Source organism: Ahaetulla prasina, chromosome 3, assembly GCF_028640845.1.
Source record: "Ahaetulla prasina isolate Xishuangbanna chromosome 3, ASM2864084v1, whole genome shotgun sequence".
NCBI classification, from domain to species: domain Eukaryota; kingdom Metazoa; phylum Chordata; class Lepidosauria; order Squamata; family Colubridae; genus Ahaetulla; species Ahaetulla prasina.
In genome coordinates, this window is record NC_080541.1 from 199,721,059 (window position 1) to 199,744,366 (window position 23,308).

Here is a 23,308-nt window from a genome sequence, read left to right on the forward strand (position 1 = left end):
TATACTGAGATCCATCTGTGTATTTTGTAAGAAGAGGAAAACAGACTGAGATTCAAATTAAGCCATGTGTGTTGTAGCATTACTTGAAACAACAAAAGGTTGCTTCAAGGTAGAAAACCAGGTTAAAAATTCATCAGTGAAGGGCTCTTATAAATTTCATCCTAAAACAGCATGCTTAAAAACATGCACCATCACAACAAATGTGTGTTAAATTAGCTTTTGATAGTAGGCATACACCCTGGCATAATAATGTCGTGAAACCAGGTTACCTCAAAAGCATAAATTGGCTGCCTTTAGATTGACAGATGGGTTTACAAAACCCAGCTAATTTAAGCTAATGATGCTTTAGCTCTTCCCAGGCCAGGAAATGTATGTCATTTATTGAATGTACAGGTCTCTCCCATTCATTGTGCTGACTATGTAGTGTTTATTTCTACCAAGTTAAATACAAGATGAATTAGTTGAAAAGCATGGGGGTGGAATACTAGATTTACTTGTTACTGAGTCTGAATTTAAAGTATGTGCACAAAGTGTCTTGCTAAGCAAAGCTGAAGCTAATAAGGACACAGAGGAATGCTATGTGCCCATATAATTTACTTGTGTACATTTTGTACTAGTAGTCCTATTCATTCTGGAGGCCAGACTCTGCGGATCCCAGTCAGTCATTATCCTGCCTGCTCTCCTTCCCTACAACAAGCTGAATGTTAAGGTATCAGCTTGGGCTGCCATATCTGGCTGAAAGTGTGTCTTTCCTGTGTATGGCACAGAATTCCCAAACAAACAGATGATATAAAAGCACATTTTGGTTAATACATCTTTTAAAATGTCGTTAAAAAATTCATACCCTTGAAATACCCTTTTAGAAAGTAACTTTCTAAGTGATTTAAGTGTAACAAAAAACCCAGATTGCTGGAAAGTGTCTACTAGGGCCACGGTGTGGCTCAGGCTGTAAGAAGCCTGTTATTAAAACACAGCTGCCTGCAATTACTGTAGGTTCTAGTCCCACCAGGTCCAAGGTTGACTCAGCCTTCCATCCTTTATAAGGTAGGTAAAATGAGGACCCAGATTGTTGAGGGGGCAATAAGTTGACTTTGTAAATATACAAATAGAATGAGACTATTGCCTTACACACTATAAGCCGCCCTGAGTCTTCGGAGAAGGGCGGGATATAAATGTAAAAAAAAAACAACACCTTTAAATAAGAGCAATCCTGCCAATTGTACCTAAAGCATTTTCTAATTATTGTTTTTGTCTAGCATAATGTTAAGACAGTTGATCAGATATTTGATGAGGATGGTTGAAGTCCCCTTTTTCTTTGTTTATATCTAGATTATCATCTCTCTCAATTTGTTCTTTTTGATTTTTTTTGTTTCCTGTTTTCAATCATTTATAAACTGTCCAGAGTTGTTGGGCGGCATATTTTCCAAAATCACTTTCATGAATTACAATAATAAGCGTAGGCTAACACCAGCTAAAGAATTGGGAGCTTTCACATTGTTCTACTACTACTACTAATTATTATTATTATTATTATTATTATTATTATTATTATTATTATTATTATTATTATTATTATTATTGAGATGTTTTTGAAAAACTAAGAGAAGGAAGACCAACTTGAATGTAGTTTGTGCTGATTTCAAAAAGGCATTTGACTCCCTGCCACATAACTGGATAATCAAACTGAAAGTCATCACTAGAAACATCAGCAACTTTGTGCAAAAATTAATGGCACAATGGAAGACATAGCAGCTAGTCAATGGGGATAGACTGGGAGAAGTTAACATCAAGAGAGGCATATTTCAAGCAGACTCAGTAGAGTTGACAAGGAACCGTAGGTGGATGTGGAATGTTGCAAGTACACTAGACAGTTGAAGAAGAAGGAAGAATAGCTGAAGGACAGTAAAAACATAGTCTGAAGTTAACACACCATGAAAGTCCACTGAATAGCAAACTGATCTATAAGAAAGATGCATTTAATCAACCCATTATTCCTTCAATGAGAATACTAAAACCCCACATCTACCAGCTCTGTATTATGTTGCAATTGTCAGCTTTGGAAGCCATACTAGGCCGAAGGCTTCCACACGCTGCCACTTTCTCTGGTGTGGGAAAGTAGGAGAGGGGGGTGAGGGTACAAGGGGCTATTAGACATAACATTCTTCCTGCCGGTCAAGGTCAGGCTGGGCTCACATCTGGAGAAGGAGTGGCCAGAGTGATGCTTCGACATGGGACGGTTGAGGATTGGAGCATGTGACCGGCAGCGGGGTCATGAGGGTAGAGATTTTGAAGTTTGTATTACTGAGGGAGGAACCTGAATCGCCAGTTTCGGTTTTCATCCAACTGCCAGTTTACTTATGCTAGTAAAAGAAGTTTGAAAGATGTTGGCTTCGTAGTCTTTTCTGCAGGAGGGGTTTTCTGGAACGCTGACAGCAATGAGAACTAGACTGATAACATCTTTATATCGGTCTAATCTGTGGCAGCATGGCTCTTCCCCACTGAGTTTGGAAAGCTGTGTATACAGGACAGTGGTCTACATTTTTCAAATCCACTTGTACATACATTGATGGTGATTTTGTGACTGGCAACTCGAGATAACCAACTGTCATATTGAAAATGATTACTATTCCAACCTCCCCCCTTCCAAAAAAACTCATTTCATCAAGAATGTGCAGAAAGCTGTTTCTTTCTCAATTGTTTATTTAAGACAAAACCAATAAGGTCTCATTTCATCAAAAGGTATAAGCAAGCTGTTCCCACCCTCATAGCCACATATACAAAATGAAGGGAAACTTGCTGCAGTTCACTTCGCAGAAGTGGCATCGTTGCTGAAAAAGAGCCAGCACCATAATTGCCAGGCGCCAGTTCTCTCTTGCAGGAGAACTACATTAGCATTTACCCACATCAACAGCTTCAGTCTTTTCTTCCAAAAAGTTTTACCAAAAGTACAAAAATTAGTTGATTTTTGTCATGGTTTGTAAATTAATCCTACTCCTATATAAACAGAAGTTTTTACTAGCCAGGCGCTACTTACAATAGTTTTCCTATCATCAGCTTGGGAAGCTAAAGCCAGTCTGCTCAGTGAGATAATTTTACAAAGGATAAAAAAAGCTTTATCCATCTGTCTTCAGAAAGCATCCTAAAACAGATGGTATCTACAAAGCTCTCCAAAAGCACCTGTAAATAATCCTTATCCCCGCTTATCCTAAATAGGTAACTCTTGGGAAAACAGAGGGGGGACCTGTGTAAAATTCAATGGGGGGGAGAGACATAATTCAGTATTCTGTAATTTTGCTTTGGCATGAATTCTTTTCAGTTACAGTATTTATATCCTAAGAATAGAGCTGCCCTGCTCATTAAACAGCATCAGGACACCTGGTTTTAAAAAAGAATACAAGTTTCGAAAAGTATTATAAATAAAGCTGATCCTGGGCACATATCTAGAGTTTTTGGGATTTTTGTTTCAGATATATTTTTGCTGGTCTTAGTAATATTCAAAAGGCATATTGCAACTTTAAGGGAATTCAAGAGTGCTTATGCATAAATGCACAACTGTAGTATTATAGTCACTCTTGTTCATGCCCCTCCCCCCATCTTGCAAGATCTAAGGAAGAAATACAAATATAGGCAGAAATAACAATATCCAGTTCTTGGCATGTCTAAGCAACAGCAGTTTGATGGCCTTGTCCAAGGCTTATAATTTCAGTTGATATACTTGTCCTATTTAAAGGCAGCAGATACAGTATATTTAAACCAGTCGATTCTTATGGGAACTCCATAGAAGAGTTGCACGTGGACAATTACTGTAGAATAAGTTCAACCATGTCCATCTGGCCCAGGTGTTCTGCTCAGGCTGGTGTTTTGTAGCACCTATTATACTACTTTGGTCTTTTAATGGAAACCCTGGGGGCCAAATGGTGACTCTTAATTGGAAGTTGATCCCCCCCCCCCATTCCACCTCCTATATCTAAATCTCATCCAGTGTTGGGAAAACCACTTTCTGAGGCATGATTCTTTGCAAACAGAATAAACAGATGCCCTTGCAGACAAAGCTTATTCTGTAAACCTCATGCACACCAGCTTGTGATTAAGCATTTTACAATGTGCTATTTCTATTCCAAACGGGTCTTAATTTAAAGCAAAACAAAATAAAAAACAGTCTCGGGAACAGATGAAATTAGCGATAAAAGTATGACTAATAAATACCACACGAAGAGACAATGTGTGCCGGCTGAACAAATTCCAATCCCCTTCTGAAAACATTTTGCGTTCTGGTTCAGAATTTCCCCACAGCCTCACATTTCATCTATCCCTGTGCCTGTTTATTTAGAGAGAGAAAATGACAAGAAAAAACCCCTTCAAGGTTTCAAACGATAGCAAAATGACATCTGGAACTCTGCATATGTGTGATCTGCCGGATAGCAGCTTCAAATTAGATATGGCCCACAATGACTCTGAGTGTAACACTAGACGTATCATATTTGAAACTTTTGAAAAGAGAGACATATGGAATGTCACAATTGAGCCAATTTATATTGTGTAGTGCCTCACCTCACAGCTTGAGAAAGGCTGGGTAGGCCAGAAAGTAGAAAATACAGAAGAAAATCCATCCAGTGATTTTCATGTAGTCTAAACTTTAAGTACCACCACCAGGTTTTACTGTCTCTGTTGTATTCTCAAGTAGCAACCTAGTAGAACTGTTCCAAATGGTGATGAAATGAATGCTCTCACCTCAGCCCTAGTGAAAACGACACCATAATTATTGGAGTTACTGAGGCAGGCTTGCTTAGTATATCCCCGACTACACCAGCTGTGTTTTTTCCTGATATATCACTCTTAAGCTGTATATGTCCCCCTAATAATTTGCACTGCGTAATTATGATGTAAAATATTGCCAACACTCAATGAAGGTGGAATTTTTTTTCCATTTAAAATTAAATAATGAAAATCATGATGTAAAAGTCTTTATGAACCTTGCAGTTTCCATATGACTTTGGACCCTTCTAAAATAAGGAGCAATGGGCCAACCACTGCCATGTCTCTAATATAGTCTCGTATGGCTTTAGATCATTAAATAATAAAATAAAATAAAGAATAAAATAAAATAAAATGTAAAATAGTAAAGTACTAAAATAAAATAATAATAAATGAAATAAAATAAAAATGAAAAATGAAATAAAAAATAAATAAAATAATAAAATAACTAGATTGAAAAAAATGCTCAGTACAAATCAGATCAGAATCTTTCTCTTTTTAAGATGATTAGATCACCAAGGCAATAATGAGAAATGTTACTAAGATCAGATTTTGAAAATTCTCAAATAGCGGAGATGCAAACTTTTCTGGCCCATACCTCTGAAACACCTGTTCTTCTGCCATGAAACTCTGTTTTTGATTACCGTATATACTCGAATATAAGCCGATCCGAGTATAAGCCGAGGTCCCCAATTTTACCCCAAAAACTGGGGTAAACTGGGGACTCGAGTATAAGCCGAGGGTGGGAAATGAGGCACCTACCGGTTGGGGAAACCCTCCCTCCCTCAGCTGAGAAGGCTGGCGGCTCCCCCGCCCCGCCCTCTCACTGCACCGGCAGGGCTTCCGTCCGGTAAAATGTGAAAAAAAGAAAAAAAAAACTTGAGTATAAGCCGTATATACTCGAGTATAAGCCGAGGGGCTTAAAAAAAAAAAAAAAACTCTAGTATAAGCCGTATAGACCCGAGTATAAGCCGAGGGGACGTTTTTCAGCACAAAAAACGTGCTGAAAAACTCGGCTTATACTCGAGTATATACGGTACCTCCTTTCCCTCATAAAAGATGTTTTACTGAAAAATGTTATTATGTCATATGTTTTAACTTCTAATTATTCTAAGAACAAATGATTTAAAATATTTTAAAATAAATACAAATAATTACATTTGAATGACCAGGTTCATGAAGGATACCATAGCATAAAGGTTCGGACTGAAACTACTGGAACTCCAATGAGACTGTCTAGGTATGATTTATTTGCAAAGTCAGTAAATGGGCTTACTAAATGCTTTTAACGCCTACTCTGCACCTTCTCTCCTATTTGTGAAATATGGGAGATAGAAACAGAGAGAAGGTTAAGGTTATTGCTTTTAGGAAATGTACAGCATAAGATTTAGCACAAACCTTAATGGGATGTCTATACTTTCTAAAATCTTACAGTGCTTTCAGCTAGAGATACATTTCTAACCAAAACATTTTAATAGTCTTACAAAAATGAAAACAAAAAAAAACTGGTTCTTGAAAAAGTATCTGACTTTCCCATTTATTTATTTGATATACAGGCTACTTCACTCCTGAGTGACTCTGGGCGGTTAAATTTTTTTTAAAAATCTGACATATAAAAATACCACCAAACGGAGAAGCAAAAACATCAGAACAAAACCAAAGCAGACCAGACCAAAAGAAAGTAAAACCAGACCAAAAGACAATCATCCTGTTCCCAAGTACTGGGAGAATAACCACATTTTTAGTGATTTTCTGAAAAACTAAAAGGATGAGAGCAAATCCTCCTAAAATCTCTGGAGGGAAGATCATTCCAAAAAGGAGGAATTACAACAGATGAGGTGTGCTTCCTTATTCCCCAAAATGATATTCTTTAAACGATGAAACCCAGAACAAGCCCATCCTGAGGGTCCCTAGTGGGTAGAGAGACAGTTGTAGACAAGAGGCCTCAACCAGGCCTATGCCTTGAAGGCCTTAAAGTTGATAATTAGCATCTTGAATTTAACCCAGCAGCCAAGTTACAACCAGGAAGCATCTGAGTCGCATACATATAAGATAGCACCCCTGTTGCTGTTTGGACTACTGCATTCTGGATCATATGTAGCTTCCATAAGATCTTCAAAGAAAGTTCCGTTTGTAAAGCGTACTACATTAATCCAATCATCAGGTAACTAGGGGATGAGTGACTATTTGAAGAACTCCAGTCCAAGGAAGGACACAACTGGTACAGTAAATGTACCTGTGCAAAGGCCCTTTTGGCCACAACTTCTATTTGTTCTGATTGATTTAATCAATTTAATGAATCAAATGCAATACAAAATTGTTATTAATTGGGTATTAATATTAATTAGCACCAAAGATTCAGTTTATTTCATAATTAACTTTTGTTTGATTGGATAGAGCTACCATATCCATATTCCAGCCAAAATCATGTTCTCTTGAACTGGGAACTTACAGTAATTTAAATACAAACTAATGTAGCTCATTATACTCTAAAAATATTATTGCAACATGCCCTCCAGTTCTGTTGGCTCAGAAACATAAGAACTATACTCTACCCTGTTGAAAGGGCACAAGTTTGAGGGAGGCTGGCCAAATATCATTTGCAGTATTGTTCTGCTACTCTTTGACTTACTACCACAATTTTGGTCGTAAGTCATTGTGGTTCTTAAGCAAATTCTGGGGCACTTGCAGTATGGGGCCCTTGGACCAACCTGCCTGTAAACACCCCTTAGTGCAAACACCTTGTGCCAAAATCCCACATGGCTTTCAGCCCGGACCTTGTCAGCCAGTATCTTTGAGAGCAACAGGGCTGCTTAGCAAAGAGACTCCGCCCTGCATGGGGTGAAATCAATCTGGCAGGCAGCCCTTCCATTCTGAAAGAGGCTGGCTAAATAGGTCTGTCCCAACACGGGTCCCGATGGATCTTTTTTTTCAGCCAACCCCTTAGGAACCAGAGGGAGTGGTGTCAGCAGCCAGCAGCAGCTTGCAACCTTCCCTGCTGACTTTTCCATTGACTTTCTGGGGAAGTTGGCAGGGAAAATTTCAAGTGCCAATCATAGTGGGACTCTTGGAATAAGTTCGGACAGGTTTCCAAGAACCCATAAATCATATGACCACAGGGTGCTGCAACGGCTATAATTTCAGGCACTGTAAGTAAGTCCCTTTGTTCAGTGTCATCGTAAGTTTGAACAGCTGCCAAATGGTTGTTAAGCAAGGACTACCTATAGTTATGTAGTGGATTGGGTCTTTCAACTCTTCTTAGAATGCCAAGGATTGACCTAAAATATTCAAAATGCAAACAATCATCTACCACTGTACCAGTCTCTTTATATACTTAAATCTAATTCAACACTTGGTCTTGTTATGTAAAGCCTTATACATTGTGGTGTTGCTTCCTGTGACAAGAAATGCTGCTGCAAAACCACTAAGAGATCAAAATCTACCCTTAAAATTCTGCTTCAAAAACTGCACTTTTTGCTAGGCAAAGATACCAAGGTAATGCATTTACCATAGATACTAATTTCCTATTAAATAATGCTGTCTTGCATATCCAAAGCTTGTTTGTTAAATGAAATTGAGCTGCATAGTCTCCATCATGGTAGTACAACTCCCCCTGAATATAGTTAGATTGATTGATTGATCAATAGATATGCTCACAATTAATGGATAAATTTAACTGCAAGTGTATCACCTATACACAAAAAGATTCCAGAAAGTGAAGGGAGGCTTCAGTATGGGCTTACTGGAATATACATGTCAGAAATAAGTTATTGGTTCAACTAAATGTATCCTATCGATCATAATGTGTACATTTGTGTATCCAATGAATCCAAGTTATCAGACTGCATTTCAATCTAGGGCAGTGCCACTGTTGGACTCTGCACTACTTTAGGATCAAAACTAGTAGTTACATGTAAGTAAGTGGTTGTACTGCAGATTTATTACTTCCATTGGGTAGCAACTTTATCACAAACAAGCACATGACACACTTCCCTATGCCAGAAATACTTTGATACTTCCGTAAGACAGATATCCATTTAATTATGTTTGTTATCGTCACTCTGATCTGTTCTGCCCAAAGTCAGGGCAGAAATTTGTGTCCTGCAATTCATGCACACGGTGTTAAATTTGTCACAAAGCCTGGCCACTCTGATCCAACTAACATGAGGAATTGAGTTGTTCCAATATCAACGGCTCTTGTTTTTCAAATAAATCAGGTTGAGCACCATGCTGCCCTCCTTGAATAAAATCTGGAGAGAGCTATTTTGAACATGCTTGCAATGCTTTAAATGCATCTCAAACTCTAAGCTCTCCTCAAAGAGTTGAGTGGCGTTTCCAATTAAACAGCCATCCGTATCATTTTTTAATGTGGATGCTATGAATAAACTAATTGAATATATGTATTTACTATGTATATATTGAAAACAAGGCAGCATGTTTGGAGAGAAAAGAGAGAACTGCTCCTCTATCAATTCCACTGAAATGACCAACTTTGCTTTTTCCTTTGGGAACTCGAGCGCTGTTGTCATTCCAGTGGAAGTGACTGTAGTTGTTCTCTGATGGTTTTCCTGTAAAACCAAACTGGGCCCCACCTCCTACTATTCCAGCTCCTATCCATTAGCCAGGGTAACTTGCTCTGAGAAAAGTCATTTTCAGTCTCTACAAGTAACTTTTATTTTTAAAAAAGCCAATAGAAGTAACAGGTAGATCTTGGCACTTCTGCATTACAGGAAATCTGCAGGAGCCTTCCCACAGTCTTAGCAACTGATTTTTTTATTTTTTATTTTTTTGTTCTCAACGATGTGCATGCTAGTTTGGTTCTCTCAAGGATAAATGGCAAGATTGCAAGTCTCCTTTGTAAAAAGACATCTGTGAGCCATGGATAGCTTTTAAACATGGTATGGAGGGGGAGCTACAATTATATTCCTCTTTCAGCATATGGATTTATCTACACAATTAGAGAAAGCCAAATTAAAATGCATTTGAACAAATTGATTTTTTTTCCTTGAAAGACAGATTGAGAGAATGACATCAAATATGAAAGAATACCAAGTTTTTATACCTGAAACAGTGCGTGTGCATAGATGCACACTTTCTGGTTTTGCATTTTAAGTTGCAACATCAGTTGTAGCATTTTAAAACTTTTAAATAGGTTTTAGCAGACTTATTTCCATCCTGACATTCCCTGGCTAAACTGAACTCAGTGGCTAATAATATATTGTACACAATACACATGTAGGTTTGCAGAACACATCTTAAGCCTGGGTATTAATGCCATGAGGGGCAGTAAGACTTCTTGACAAACATCCTAAAAGAACAAATACAAGAATGTTTCCCTATCTGATGCCCTCAGGTAGGTTGGATTAGAAAGAACTCTCTTCTTCTCCAACCAATAGTACTGAATGGGGGGAAACTATTCTAGATTCAAATAAGTGGGTTATAACTCCCAGAATTCTCAACAATGATCATGCTGGGAATCTTGGAGGCTGAACATATATTTGGAGAGTTTCCAGGATTTGTATAAGTTGATTTAGGCAAGTTCACCTTTTGGGGAAAAACAGATAAGATTCCATCCCAGATACAACCCCTGCATGAGAGCTTGTATTTCTCACTGTCTTTGGAAGACCACAAGGAGATGGTTCTGAAAGCAGGTTTCCCAGGCTCTACCCAATAAAACTCTGGGAAAATTTAATGTCACCAAATGAACCATCTAAAATATTTCTTACCAACAGTAATTAGCCCCAGTATCTTATCTTTCCAAAACAATGAATAGTGAAGACAAAAATATATGCCTACTACAAGTATATATATATTTGAGTGTGTTATGAATTTAGCAAAGCTTGGAGCTTTTCAGTTGTTTTTTTCTAGCTTATCAATAGCTAGAAAAAGCAGTAAAAGTTAGAAAAAGAGACAGAGCGCTCTTGTGATACGTGCTGGAATCCAATACAATTCTGATCTGTATGTAAAAAAAGAAATTGTGTATACTGCAAACTAAATGCCTTCATGATCACAGCTATTTGAGGGGGTTACAGTTTCCTGTTACAATATTGATAAAAGTAATAAATGTATTTGCAATTAATAACAAAACAGTCACAGTTTAGCATTTACAACCCTGAAAATTAAGCAAAGTTAATAATTAAATTTGAGGATTAAGGGGTGGCTTTTCAAGTCATAATATCTTACAGGGCTCATGATTAATGAACATCTGCTAATAGATGACACCCACAAGGGTGTTTTTACTTTTATGATTTGTTGTTTTCTCTCCCTCTCTCTCTCTCTCACACACACAGACACACACACGACCTAAATTTCAACTCTTTTAGTTTCTGGAATGCATTAAAAGAAACATTCATTTGCGTCTATGCAGATGAAATTTGGTGAAGATTGTTATGGTTACCCAATTTCATTTTGTAATTTTATGCACAAAACTAGAAATATTATTCACCAGATCCTTCCCTATGTATATACTACTAAAACTCTCATTGTGTTTGTTTGTCTGTACACTCAAGTTAGCCCAAATGGTGCACTTACAGTTTTTTAAATCAAAGTACCTAAATCTATTAACTTAAAGAATGTGTAAAATAATCCAGAGCCCGTGGAATTGAAATTTCCATGATTTCAGACCATTCTATTTACAAAGTTGTGTTATTGCTGAATTCCCCATAGTCACGTGATCATGATTTCTGACTCTCTGCCAGCTTCCCGTGAGCAAAGTCAATGGGGAAGATGGCAGGAAGTCAAAAGTTGTTCCTGAGACCCCTGTTTTTTCGCCCTCCTGTGGTCATTATATCTATCTGTTTAGATAAGTAAATATTGATTTATTGAAGTTTGTTTGAAGCGACAATTATTTTTCTATTTTCTTCTTAAATGATCATGTAGCCATCCAGCATTGGGGTAAAAAAAAATATGATCAAGCTAAAATTTAATACTTATTCTGGTCATACAAGTCTGTACTACCTTTCTTTCAAAGGATGACACAACAGGTCACATATTATCTAGTGACATATATAACTCCATTGTATGTAAGGAAGCTGCTTGATTTTTGGGGGGGATTTACTCTTGAGGAAGTGAGCATAGACTGCAATCTGTACAGCAAATATGGCTCTCAGTCTGATAAGTTTTAGATACAATGGAAAGTGGTTTCAGTCCTTGAGAATGGTGATTTTGCTGCAAGTGATTGCATTCACATCATTTCCAATACTGCAGATTAGCTAAACGATAAATTAGGTACCAACAGCCACCACAAATGACATCAATTCAGGCATCAACAGCCACTGTTTCCGCTCAAAAGGCCTGTTAGATCGAGGTTTTTACTGTAATTTCAAAATCTGCAAAATCTAGAAATTAAAATGTAAAGAGAATACAGTAAATGCAAAGATGGATCATTCAGAGAACAAGAACTGAAAGTATTTAGAATATGTTGTACAAATGATAGCTCATTTCTATGGGGGGGGGGGAACAGAATGTTTAACACAATGTTTCAGGTGCATGATCCAATGCAGAGAAAGGCTGGTTGCTGGCATTAACAAGCTGGTTCCATATGAATATGAAGTTCGAAAGACAGAGTCCACTAACTGGAGCCTGAAGGAGAATATCTGGCGAACACTCTCCTAAATCATAAAACAGAATAATAGATTTCTCCCAACCCAAACCTTACAGTTTTCTTTATTGACGTCTTCCCTGCAACCTCCAAATTCAAATTGTGCTTCACGAAAAGATGATCTTGGCATTACAATCTTCAACAAAGATTCAGAATGACCCACAGCTGCTAGGTTCTTACAAAGTTGGCCGGCTGCTCGAGCGAAGGCAGTGGTGGTTCAATCCATTTCTGAAAGCAACAAATACATGTGTCACAATGTGTTCTACAGCATTGGATGAATTAGCAAGCGAAGGGGCCAAGAGAGAACTGGGGTGGGGGGAAGTCACCATGACCTGAACTGCTCTGAGAAAAAGGAGGAGAGTTTATGGAAAATTGTGTTTTAAATCCAAGGCCTCATATTATGGAGGGGTTGGCTAAACATTCTTTTTTCTCTGAACTCATGTCTGTGTGTGTTTGTGCATTTTAATCCCTGCTTGATTTTTGCTTCTCACTTTTCCATCTCCAAACCCTAAATTTGTAGTTTTCCTAACTAGAAGATCATTTCTACTCTGTCCATTTCAAATCCAGATCCTAAATTCTATACAATTCTAATTCCATAATTCAATACTGAATTATATACAGTCTTCTTTCTATCCAGCACAATTTATCTTAAAACTCATCTTTGTTATTACATCTCTAGCTGAATTCTCCAACTATTCAACCACTCCAGATTCTCTCTTTTTCTCCCCCTTTTATTGTCTCCCCTATAGTTGAAACTTCAATTGTTGTTTGAAAGTGCTATTATATATTGTAATATACAAATTAAGGATTAAGGAGCAAATGAGCTACAGGCAGTATTTACAGACTGATTTATAGTCTCTATTCAGACATTGCTGTCACATGAATAATCATATGGAAAGCTGAAACTAAACTCCAGAGTTTTCTTGACCCTCCCAAAAAACCATTCATGGGTGGAGATACAGAATAGGATTCTCCACGCTTTGGGAGGCCAGCAGATTACATTTCACACACTAAAAGCATCATATGAACTCAAATAAAGTGCCTGTCACTGTGGACGTGATGAGTTACAGACCACATTTTTTCTGAAGACAAATGGATGGTTTTGTTGCCCGACATCCATTCTTCCCTTCCACAAGATACTCAAAAGTTTGCTTTTGTCTTTTTGGAAGAGAAGTTGGCACATTTCCAAGTTCTGGGTTGTTCTCACCAAACTTTGTTCATTCTCTAAGAAAGAGTAATGGGCATTCTTGAAAATAAAAATCACTAGAGGCAAGTGATTTGCTTTGCAGCAGGGAAGCGTTTTCTTTCTTTTTCTTTAAAAAAAAAGATTAAAATAATGTGGTTTTTTTAAAAATTATTTTAAAGGGTCTAAGGAGTGTTAAAAGGAAATAAGTATAACACAAAGGCACTAATGCAAAGCTCTTCTGCCCTGGGTTGAAGCCTCGTTGTTCACATGTTTGCATCACTGGCAAAATTTGCATACACATAACAGGAGCCTACAAATATTGCCTTACTAAACACACATTTAGCTAGGATGAAGGAATGGCTGGACCAGTGCAATTATTAAATATGGAAAGGGAATTTCCTGACAGTTAGAACAATTAATCAGTGGAACGACTTGCCTGCAGAAGTTGTAAATGCTCCAACACTGGAAATCTTTAAGAAAATGTTGGATAACCATTTGTCTGAAATGGTGTAGGGTTTCTTGCCTGGGCAGGAGATTGGACTAGAAGACCTCCAAGGTCCCTTCCAACTCTGTTATTATTATTATTATAAAAAATAGTATCCCAATGGAACACAAATTACTTGGTCACTCTTATAGGATTTGGGCAACTTCTATTTCTCTCCATTCAGTGTGACAGAAAATAATCACAAACCATATGAAGGTCTTCTGAATAGGTTTTTATCCCAGATCTATAATTGCACTCAACAATGAACTAAAGCAGGGGTCTCTAACCTTGGCAACTTTAAGCCTGGCGGACTTCAACTTCCGGAATCCCCCGGCCAGCAAAGCTGGCTGGGGAATTCTGGGAGTTGAAGTCCACCAGGCTTAAAGTTGCCAAAGTTGGAGTCCCCTGAACTAAACGGCCACCATCAGTGACCTGGTGGACAGCATTACTTGGTCCGCTGTGTGGATGCTTGGGTGGTTTAGGGGTGAGGAATTTTTGGTGGGTGGGGGGTGTCTGGGGATTGTCATGTGTGTTGGGCTTGGTCTCTGGGTGTTAGGTGAATTTTGTTGTATGGGTATACAGTGTACAATGACAATAAATTATATATATATAAAGACAGCAATGTCTTAAAATAGCTTAGGATCCTGTTCTCATTCCTCTTCCTCTTATTCCTATTTTTTTCAAAAAGAGCAGCAGATAATCTAATAATATTATTTTTGTTTGTTTCCCCACTGTTTTGTTTAAATACATTTCTTCTGCAGTAATTTAACAAAAATAAGGCCAAGCTAAACAAAAACATTAACAGAAAAGGCAACAACAACTTACCAGAATGTATTGCAGGCAGATGACTATCTGTGTCTCCAAATTCTGAGCTTCCATCTTGACCTCCAGGTTCCCAAGATTCACTGTTCTCAGAAACTTCAGAAAAAGTGTCAAAAGTTCCTTTCTGACTATTGGTTGGATCACCAACACTTGGGGACTGACCCTCACTACTTGCATCAGATACTGCTTTGCTTTCTTCCCCTAGCCTTTCAGCAAACCATGATTTAACCTGCAAGGTGGTCATCTGAGTTCTTTCGCAGAGATCTTGAAGATCATCTTCATATAAAACCTTGTTCTTTTGAAAATAGTCTTGGAGGACCTCCTGGCTGACTTCACTGGAAATCGGTAGCCCTTTGGGGAAAATACCCTTTTTGTAGTTTTCATACCACCTCAGATTTCCATTTTTTAAACCATAGCGGCTATCTCCAAACCAGCGAATTACTTCAACCCTGGGAAGTCCAGTCTGACAACATATTTGGTCATACTGTTCATTAGTAGGACGCTGGGTCTTTACAAACAGCTGTTTAAGCAAATGCCTCTGCTGAGCAGTCTTTTTAAAGCAGAGCCTAGGTTTCTGTGCCCTGCTAGCAGAACTCTCTGTTGTTGCTTGGGCACCCGACGCTGCCAACTCACTTTTCCCCTCTGATTCTGTCACCTTAAAGTTTCTAAGGTTGATTTTTATTGGGGTCACTTTACGTTCACCTGGAAGTTGAGAACTTCCAGCTTCATCCAAGGAACCATTTTCATCCAAATCCTCCTCCTCTTCTACGGACTCATCCTCAGCATCTTCCTCTGCTGGTTGTTTTCTTTCTTTGTCTGCTTTTTTCCTTTGCTCCGAGAACCAGCTGTCAATCTCTCTCCTTGTCATTTTAGTTTCGCTTCTCAGACGGTCTACTTCCTCCTCTAAAGGGAAGGGATTTTGTGCAAAGCTGCTTTCCAAAACTCTGAGTTGTTCTGGGGCCCTCTCCTTATATTTCACAGAGGAGAAATCAGGGGTCTGATGCCAAGATTGCCGACGTGCTGGTGTGTGAACAGGTGTTGCTGCTGATGTGGAAGTTACCTCTGTGGTTGTTTTTGGTGAAGTGGTAAAAGTGATTTCGGGTACAGAGTCTATTATTATTGTGCTATCCCCACCAAGCACAGATTTGTTGCCTCTAATATTTTTCCAGTGATACCTCCTATCACTAAACCACTTTCGAACTTCCCTAGTGCTAAGTCCTGTGATTTTTGTCAGACGGTCAACTTCAGCTTGGCCAGGGAACTGATTCCTACAGAAACTATCTTTCAGTGCAGACAGCTGTTCATAAGACTTCTTATTTTTTAATAAGTTAGGATCTAAGAATGCTTGTGAAGAGATATTTGGGCAAGCTGAAAGTTGTGACTGAGCAGCACTAACTACATTCACAGTTGATGCAATACTGGAAACTGACACAGTGGTTGGAGGTTTAGCTATCTGGGTCTTTGGAATGGAGGTTAAACCTATTGCATGAGATGAAGTTGCTCCCTGAAGTCCATTTGTTATTATTGGTTGGGTGACCAGCATGCCACTTGTTCCTTCAGGCTTTCCAACTGAATGACCAGGCAAACTGGCCTGAATGAGATGCTGAACACTACTAGGACTTGCAACCAAAGGTGTATTCAACACTGTAATAGTGGATTGGGGAACAGACTGAATCACAGTGTTAAACATTTTTTTCCGTGCATCTTCTATCTCCTCAGGTGACCAGCTAATACCCTGTTTCAACCTCTGGGCTGTAAACCAGATTTTCAGCTGCTCTTCTGGATACTTCGTCACCACAGTCAAGTAGCAAAGTTCAGCTTTGGTAGGGTAGGGGAACTTATGAAATGAGTTTTTAAGAAAACTGTTAGAATCCATTGCGGCATTGTAAGTTGGAATACTACTCAAGGGAATCATTACCTTAGGGAGGGATTTTGATGTCGGTAGGTGCTGGTGAACTTGTGCTTGCTGTTGCAGTTGCACAAGTTGTGTTATGCCTGCTTGTAAAATAGGTACATTTCCAACTACTGATCCATTGACAATGGTGGTTGATTTGCCAGATTGTGATCCATTGGTAAATGACAGTTCACCTTTTGTCTCTATATCTTTGACTGATTTACTAGACATATTTTCTTTCAGTGTATGGATTTTTTTAACTTCTGATTTTGTTTTCATTATCTTCATAATGGGCGTTTTGGTAATAATAATTTCAGCTTGACTCTCCTGATTCTCCTCAGGAATATCCCCCAAGTGGTCCTGACTACCACTGATGATATTTCCAGTAGTCTGTTCCACAATCATGTGGTTAGCTTGCTTCACTACATTCCAGATTAAGTTTCTTTCTCCAACATGGTGCTCTGCATTGTGATGAGAAAGATCATCATGGCTCTTTACCAAGACATTACATTTCACACACAAAAAAGAGGGGTCTTTACTAAAGTCTATGTGCTCAGAATCAAGGTGATTAAGGAATGGATTAATTTCTTGAGTAGTGAAATTGCAACCTGTGCATCTATAAGAAGTGCTGTCTATAATTCCATTGTGTCCATTGGACAAGGTCCCACTACCCTGATTATCAACAGTGGTATCACAATTAGGAAGAGTACTGGGAACCAATGTTTGATGAGTTCCTTCATGATTTACTGCAACAGAAGTGGATTTCTGTGGTGCCAACATTTTTGCTGGTATCATGCAAGGTGTTGTGGATTTCCTTTTGCTGGCCATTATTGCAACCAGTGAGTATAATCAAAGATTAGGAGGCAAATATTATTTTTTGAATAAAGTTTGCAGAGTAAATTTGAGCAAATCCATGATCCCAGACATATGTATGTCAAGAAATGGAACAACCACTTGTGTTTGCCATTGAATCTAAAAAAAACAAAAGAACAGTATATTAACCAAAGACTATGAAATCCTTATACCAGTTTAATCATACAGCTTTTTATTTCTCAATCACATAAGAAGATACAGAATCAATTTGCTTTTCTAGAATTCAAATCAGAACCGAATGCAAAATAAAATGCCGAACCACATGCAAATAATGATGCCTTAACATTTTGCTTGAGCAATACTCTAATTTGCAGGTACTGTTTATATGTCAGCATTATCAGTGATAATCTAACATCCAAAGGGAAATGGATTTGTACCCATGCTACACTTTAGTAAAAGAAGCATGACCCAATATGTTACCTTTAGAATATTATACTGGTGGCTCTTCTATGTGGAGCCCTATTGTGGTGAAGTAAGTCCAGACTATCAGATGCATGCCCCATAGACCAAAGACTTCCTCAAAGCACATTTCTCTGCTTCCACTAGGATCCTCCTAACGAAGGATGCTTACCTTGGCACATAGCAAAAGGAGATTCCTTCAGCCCCCAGCTTTGCCTTTAAAATCCAAGAAAGAAATATTAACCTAATTATGGTCCGATCTATACAAATCTGAAAGATCCAGAAAGGCAAGCAAGAAATGTTCAAGAATCTGTTTATTTTCAAGGAATGGGTATTATGTTTGAGCTAGAAATATTACATAAGAGTAATTTTAATTGGGAACACATATCAGTAAGTTTTATGTCTCCACTATCCCTGATATGTATTTCCCTGATGGATGCTTAGCAATTATGTGTCTAGGTAATTGTCCAATAGTCTACTCAGAATTGTAGGTTTTTCCATTAGCAATTCTCTTGAGAACCTGTCTATGATTCTCACTGCCTTCTGTTTTTATTTCCAAATGAGATTGTTTTGCACAAGACTAAAGTTTTTTTAAAACTGTTAACTTTTTTGTTTTCTCCTTTTCCCAAAAAAAATATATATATAGTTAATTTTGTCTATATTTTATGAGATAGTTCACAAAAGAAATCAAGCTGATTTCCTCAGGCCACAAGGTAAGAAGATGGCACTATAAAAAGTATTTCATTTTTGTTAGGGTTTTTTTCTTCCTTTGCCAATAAGGCAAAGGTAAAGTATAGAGGTTGCCAGTGCCCAATTTATCTCAGATACTAGGGGAACAATGCCAGGTTAAAGCCTTCCCCAGAAGATATGTGGTCGCAACAATAACTACAAAGCTATTAAAAGACACAACTGGAACTAATGTGGGGGCTTCTGGCAATAGAGGCTTAAAATCAATTAGGAAAGGGGAGATTGAGGACTGCATGAAACAAACTACTCAGCATACAAAAATGAGTGGGAGCAGGAGAAAGGAAAAAAGTCATAGAAGTTATAGGATAACAAAGTTGGGAGGGATCTTGGAGGGAGCAGGAGACCCTATTCTACTCTGGACAAATGGTTGTCCAATCTCTTCTTGAAAATCTCCAGTGATGGAGCATCCACAACTTCTGGTGGCAAACTGCTCCACTGATTAATTGGAAATTTCTCCTTAATTGTAGGTTGGATCTCTCTTTAATAATCCCATTACTTCTTGTCTTGCTTTGGAGAATAGGTTGACCCCTTCCTCTCTGTGGCAGTTCCCACTGGAAGACTGCTATCATGCCACCTCTAGTCCTTCTCTTTGCTAGACGAGACATACCTAATTCCATTCATCATTCTGTTTAGCCTCCAGACCCCTAATCATCTTTGCACTGTTTGAGCCTCAATATCTTTTTGGTATCGGGGTGACCAGAAATGGACTCAGTATTCCAAGTATGGTCTTACTGGTGCATCACAGGTAGGGTTGACTTATTCATTTGGTGACTATTCAAATGGCAGTAAAACAAGTGACTTATGACTATTTTTCACACTTATCACCATTGTATAACCCCTCCTTCCCTCCCTTCCTCCTTCCCTCTCTCTCCCTCCCCTTTCTCTCTTCCCTCCCTCCCTATCAATCCTTCTATTAATACAAAAGATATAATTTCTCAGTGGAGCAGTATAATGTCCCATTTTAAAAAGGCCTCAAATGCAAACAAGAAGGGTGTTGTTGTTGTTTTAAAAAAGAACAACTTCAATTATATATCTCATAAACTGGGATTACTGCTTCAGTGAATATTCCTTAAATTCATTAATCTTCTCAAAAAGATTACAATTAAAAATAATGACAAATCTATCACCTATAGACCAAATACCAGGGAAACTCAAGTTCAATGCAGTTAAATTACTAGACAAGGGCATGTTTAATCTGAATTTTTTTAACTGCCTGACCTTATTCCCTCAGAGTTAATATTTGCTAGGCCCTTGCATGTAAAGTTAGCTTGAACTGAAGCACAGCGACAACATATCAAAGTGTAATCGAAAGGACTGTTTGTACATTTCTGTTTCCCCTGGAACAGTTATATAATCACAGTCAGAAATCTGGCGCAGCCTCACATCTGCAACTTGAGTTGTGTCCTGATCAGACCAATCATCACTGAATGTTTTTGATTAACAGGCAAATGGAGCTTCTGAATTTGCATAGTTGCAAGAGAACTATGCAATATTACAGTTTTGCAGCACAATAGACTACAGTTACTAAAAAGTAGGATTGATTTATTCTAACATGGCAATGTGAAGTTGCTATACAACAATGGAGACTACTGGTTTATCTAACTTTAGTGCGATGAATCTGAGAAACATAGGGCTGGAAGATACCACAATATTGCCCATCCTCTTAGTATAATGATTAGAGTGTTGGATAAGAATTGCTCAGGTCCAAAGTTCAAATCCAGCTCAGTCACGAAGCTCAATGGGTGGCTTTGGCTGCATGTACACTATTTTTTATTAAAGTATTTTTATTTGCTTGCCTTGGCAGTTAAAAAGATAGCTTTAAATCTTTTAAATAAAATTATTGATTAGGTTCTTTAATCTTTCAGTATACACATCTGTGCCAGATACATACAAGTTGTGCCATTTTACAAGCCATGCAATATTCCCATATAAAACACACTACAGTTTAGCTTTATGTCAAGCAACATAATATTGAAATTGAAAGTTACAGTAAAAGTTCAATTTAATGGTACATCTTCTTAGCAAATGTTAATGATAACATTCATGTTTTAGGATTCAAGTTTCAATACTTCTATCTTTATTTCTGTTCTAGAGAGGTTTAATCCCTGTCTCCAGGCGAAGAGTAACCAAACCTATTAAATATAGGAGGTAATATTAAATCAAATTAACAGATTTATTCAAGGGAATACCACATTCCATTCATTCATTACATACATTCATTAGGATACCAATAGTGTAAGGATTAAGCAATTGGTTTTGATTTCTTTCAATTTTAACTTGCAAGAAAAAAACTTAATTAGCATGTCTCCTAAGCTCCAGTTTCAGAAAATGATTCACATAACCCTTATTGAGATTTGTGATATATTCATTGCTCTTGTTCTTCTTTGTTTGTCTTTCATACAGGAAACAGATTTAGAGAAGTATAGCTTTCTTCCTCACCCACTCAATATATATATATATATATTAGGAACTATCTAACTGGAATTGTACTCTATATCAGGGATCCCCAAACCCCAGTCCATGCACTGGCATCGGTCCATGGCATGCCAGAAACGGCCATGCAAACAAGCTAAGTCATGGGATGTAGGCAGCACATGAAATATCGCCCCCTCCATTCCATGGAAAATCCCCTCTCCTCTGAACCGCTCCCTGGTGCCCAAAAGGTTGGGGGGGCCACTGCTCTATATCCTTATTTATTCTATGACAGTTTAGGAGAGAGAATGCATATTTGCTGCATACATCATTGGCTGTGTTGATTGGCAAATCCACTTAGGGGAGGCTACAGCTTTCTCAGCCTCTGATTTTCATTTGCAGTATGTGGTGGTAATAGTACTATTTCTTACAGTACTACTTCCTTTAGGAGCCATCCTGAACTTCAATGAACTTGAATAATTGTCAATGGAATTGAATATTCTCCTCACCTCTGGCCATCGTGGGATAATGGCAAATCTAATCTAACAAATATGACTGATCTCATGAAGACATTACTAACCAGAATGCCTTCTAAATATTATTAAAATGCATGGAAATAGCTTCTAGCACTAAAGAAAAATCCTATGAAATTTCTATGCAAGCTAACTTAAAATCGGGAGCTCCATTCTAACAATCAAAGAAGCCATTAGAAAAGGAGAAAAAAAGGTGCTTACATGTGACTCCATTGTGCAATTTCAAGTTAACACTGGTATCAATTAAGACTCCTTTATTATCCAGTTGTGCTTTATAGATAGCATCCAATTTTAAAAATGCTTAATTGGCTTATACTGAAAAAGAATATAGTATTCATATTTATTTTTCAAATCAGTGTTGAATTTTATTTTATTTTTGTGCCTTTAAGTCAATGTTGATGTCTGGTGACTTGACTGACAAGTCCCTGCAGTTTTCTCAGCAAGATATCAGAAGTGGCTTACTTGTTTCTTAGGGCTGAGAGAGAAGAATTGGCCCAAGAACATCCAATTGGCTTTGTGCCTTAGGTGGAACTATAACTCAGTCTCCTGATTGGTGGCTTGGTGCCTTAAACAATACACCAAACTTGCTTTCAAATTATCAGTATGACTACCGTATTTTTTGGAGTATAAGACGCACCTTAGTTTTTGGGGAGGAAAATGGGAGGGGGGGAATTATGCCTACCAGGTATTTATCTGGCTAGTCCTTAGCCTGGTCAGCTTCAGCATATTAATTCGCTCGCTGGTTTTGAGGTTGGTGCTGGTGGGGGCTAAAAAACAGTTTTTAATGCACAGCTGATCTTCGGAGGGAGCTCCAGTGACTAAAGCAGGCGAAGCCCGGAAGGAGTAAGAGAAGGCAGCAGCTGTTCCGGGTATGTTGTGTCTTGTCCGCTCTCACCGCAGCCGGGGTCTGCTTATCTGCTCCCGAACACGGAGGAATGTATGCCTCCCGGCCCCAGTCCTGGCTCCATGCCCAGACAAGCTGCAGAGGAGGGGGCACCTCCCGGTCCCAGCCCTGGCTCCATGCCCAAGCAGGCTGCAGAGGAGGGAGCATCCCCCGGCCCCAGCCCTGGCTCCATGCCCAGGCAAACGGAGCAGCTAGACCCCTCCCCCTCCTCCACAGCATGTGAGCCTGAGGAAAGTTTACTTCCAACAGCTGATTGGAGTGACCCTCGCATCAGAAGATTGGATAGGCGGAGGCAACAGAAGGAAGGGAGGGGCAGGCCTTAATGAGTGCTGAGTCATGGAGCCACACCCCATGGCCTATATAAAGGATCTGCTTTCTGGCAGTCTCTGAGTCAGGCAAAGTCGAACTTATCTTGCTGAAGTCACTTACTGGTCTCCTGCCTGCTCTGAGGACTTTGCTAGGACTTTGGGCAGAGCTGCAGAGGCAAGCCTGATTCGGATTTCCCTGACCTGGCGGTCAGCGGAGGAGTGGGACACGACAGGGTAGCCATTTTGGGCACTGCACACGGAGTTACATTCGGAATATAAGACGTACCCAAATTTTCAGCCTCTTTTAGGAGGGAAAAAAGTGTGTCTTATACTTCGAAAAATTTGGTAAATCCATTTAACAGAGCTCTTGAGCAGTGTATTCTGCGTCTAA

The 23,308-nt window shown here is 38.6% G+C and overlaps 1 protein-coding gene across 3 annotated transcripts in view; it reads right to left on the reverse strand.

The window, feature by feature from the left end:
• Positions 1 to 4,330: 4,330 nt before the first annotated feature.
• The window catches only part of ZHX3 (zinc fingers and homeoboxes 3), a 54,442-nt gene continuing 35,464 nt past the window's right edge, over positions 4,331 to 23,308 (reverse strand). For 2 of the 3 annotated variants that reach the window (XM_058175771.1, XM_058175769.1), the window contains 2 exons: positions 14,851 to 17,713; positions 4,331 to 12,583 (listed from right to left, as the gene is read on the reverse strand). In XM_058175771.1, coding sequence (XP_058031754.1) covers positions 12,573 to 12,583; positions 14,851 to 17,569 — 2,730 coding nt within the window. In that variant the 5' untranslated portion in view covers positions 17,570 to 17,713 and the 3' untranslated portion in view covers positions 4,331 to 12,572. Of the gene's footprint in view, positions 12,584 to 14,850; positions 17,714 to 18,185; positions 18,230 to 23,308 lie in introns of those variants that run through there. The other variant, XM_058175770.1, reaches the window with a different exon arrangement.